Source organism: Mandrillus leucophaeus, unplaced genomic scaffold, assembly GCF_000951045.1.
Source record: "Mandrillus leucophaeus isolate KB7577 unplaced genomic scaffold, Mleu.le_1.0 Scaffold693, whole genome shotgun sequence".
NCBI lineage: Eukaryota > Metazoa > Chordata > Mammalia > Primates > Cercopithecidae > Mandrillus > Mandrillus leucophaeus.
In genome coordinates, this window is record NW_012107508.1 from 1,002,166 (window position 1) to 1,003,282 (window position 1,117).

The following is a 1,117-nucleotide window of genomic DNA, read 5'->3' on the forward strand; positions in this document are numbered from 1 at the left end:
TTTTTGAGACAGGGTCTCATTCTGTCACCCAGGCTGGAGTACAGTGGCATGATTATGGCTCACTGTAGCCTCAACCTTCCAGGCTTAAGCAATCCTCCTACACTGGCCTCCTGAGTAGCTGGGACCACAGGTACACACCACCATGCCCGGCTAAGTTTTTGGAAAGACAGGGTCTCACTATATTACCCAGGCTGGTCTCAAACTACTGGGCTCAAGTGATCCTTCTGCCTTGGCCTCCCAAAGTGCTGGGATTATAGGTGTGAGCCACTGCACCAAGCCAGTGGGTCAGATTTCTGATATAAGCATTCTTCCAGTAAGACATATATTAGTCAAAGAAATATATACATACACACATATATAAAATGTAAAAACCATATATATACGTATTTTCTCTACTGTACTTCCTTACAACTTAAACCACTTTAAAGTAGGACTCTCAAACAAGAAAATCAAGAAAAAAGTAGTCTGAATAGTTTCAATCGTAATAAGATCATTGATAAAGGACCTTAGAGATCTCTTAGGAAAGAGAAAAATCACATACAAAAACCCTCTGTCTGTCAGAGGTAAATGACTTTCATACAACACAAGTTATTTGGCATGGAACAACATGCTAATATCATAAAATTATTATGCATAAAGTAATTCATGCAGATGCATATTTTTAAAACAAATGCAATAAAACTAACTTAATGCAGAAAATTTTTATTCAATAATCCTTACCTTTTGTTGGACTGAGATTCTGATCTATAAATCCTCTTACTTCTGCATTTGTGGAAGTCAAACCAACCTGAATAAAATAGTTTAAAAAGTTAAAAATAGAATATTAAGTAGTACGTGTTCACTTAACAAGCTATTTTATATCTTCCACCAGACGTCCATATCAAATATATATAGCGACATAAAATGAATTAATTATATTAACCATAAGAGTATTATTTTAAAATGAAATGTTGACATATTATTTAAAAGGGGAAAAATATTGTCTGTAGTCCCAACTATTTGGGAGGCTGAAGTGGGAGGATCGCTTGAGCCTGGGAGGCAGAGGCGTTGCAGTGAGCTGAGATCATGCCACTGCACTCCAGCCTGGACAACACAGTGAGACCCTGTCTCAAAAAAA

At 37.0% G+C, this 1,117-nt stretch overlaps 1 protein-coding gene across 3 annotated transcripts in view; it reads right to left on the minus strand.

Annotated features, from left to right (window-relative positions):
* The window catches only part of TFDP2 (transcription factor Dp-2 (E2F dimerization partner 2)), a 243,274-nt gene that overhangs the window by 164,094 nt on the left and 78,063 nt on the right, over positions 1-1,117 (minus strand). For all 3 annotated transcript variants that reach the window (XM_012002657.1, XM_012002659.1, XM_012002656.1), the window contains exon 3: positions 721-787. In XM_012002657.1, coding sequence (XP_011858047.1) covers positions 721-787 — 67 coding nt within the window. The remainder of the gene's footprint in view (positions 1-720; positions 788-1,117) is intronic.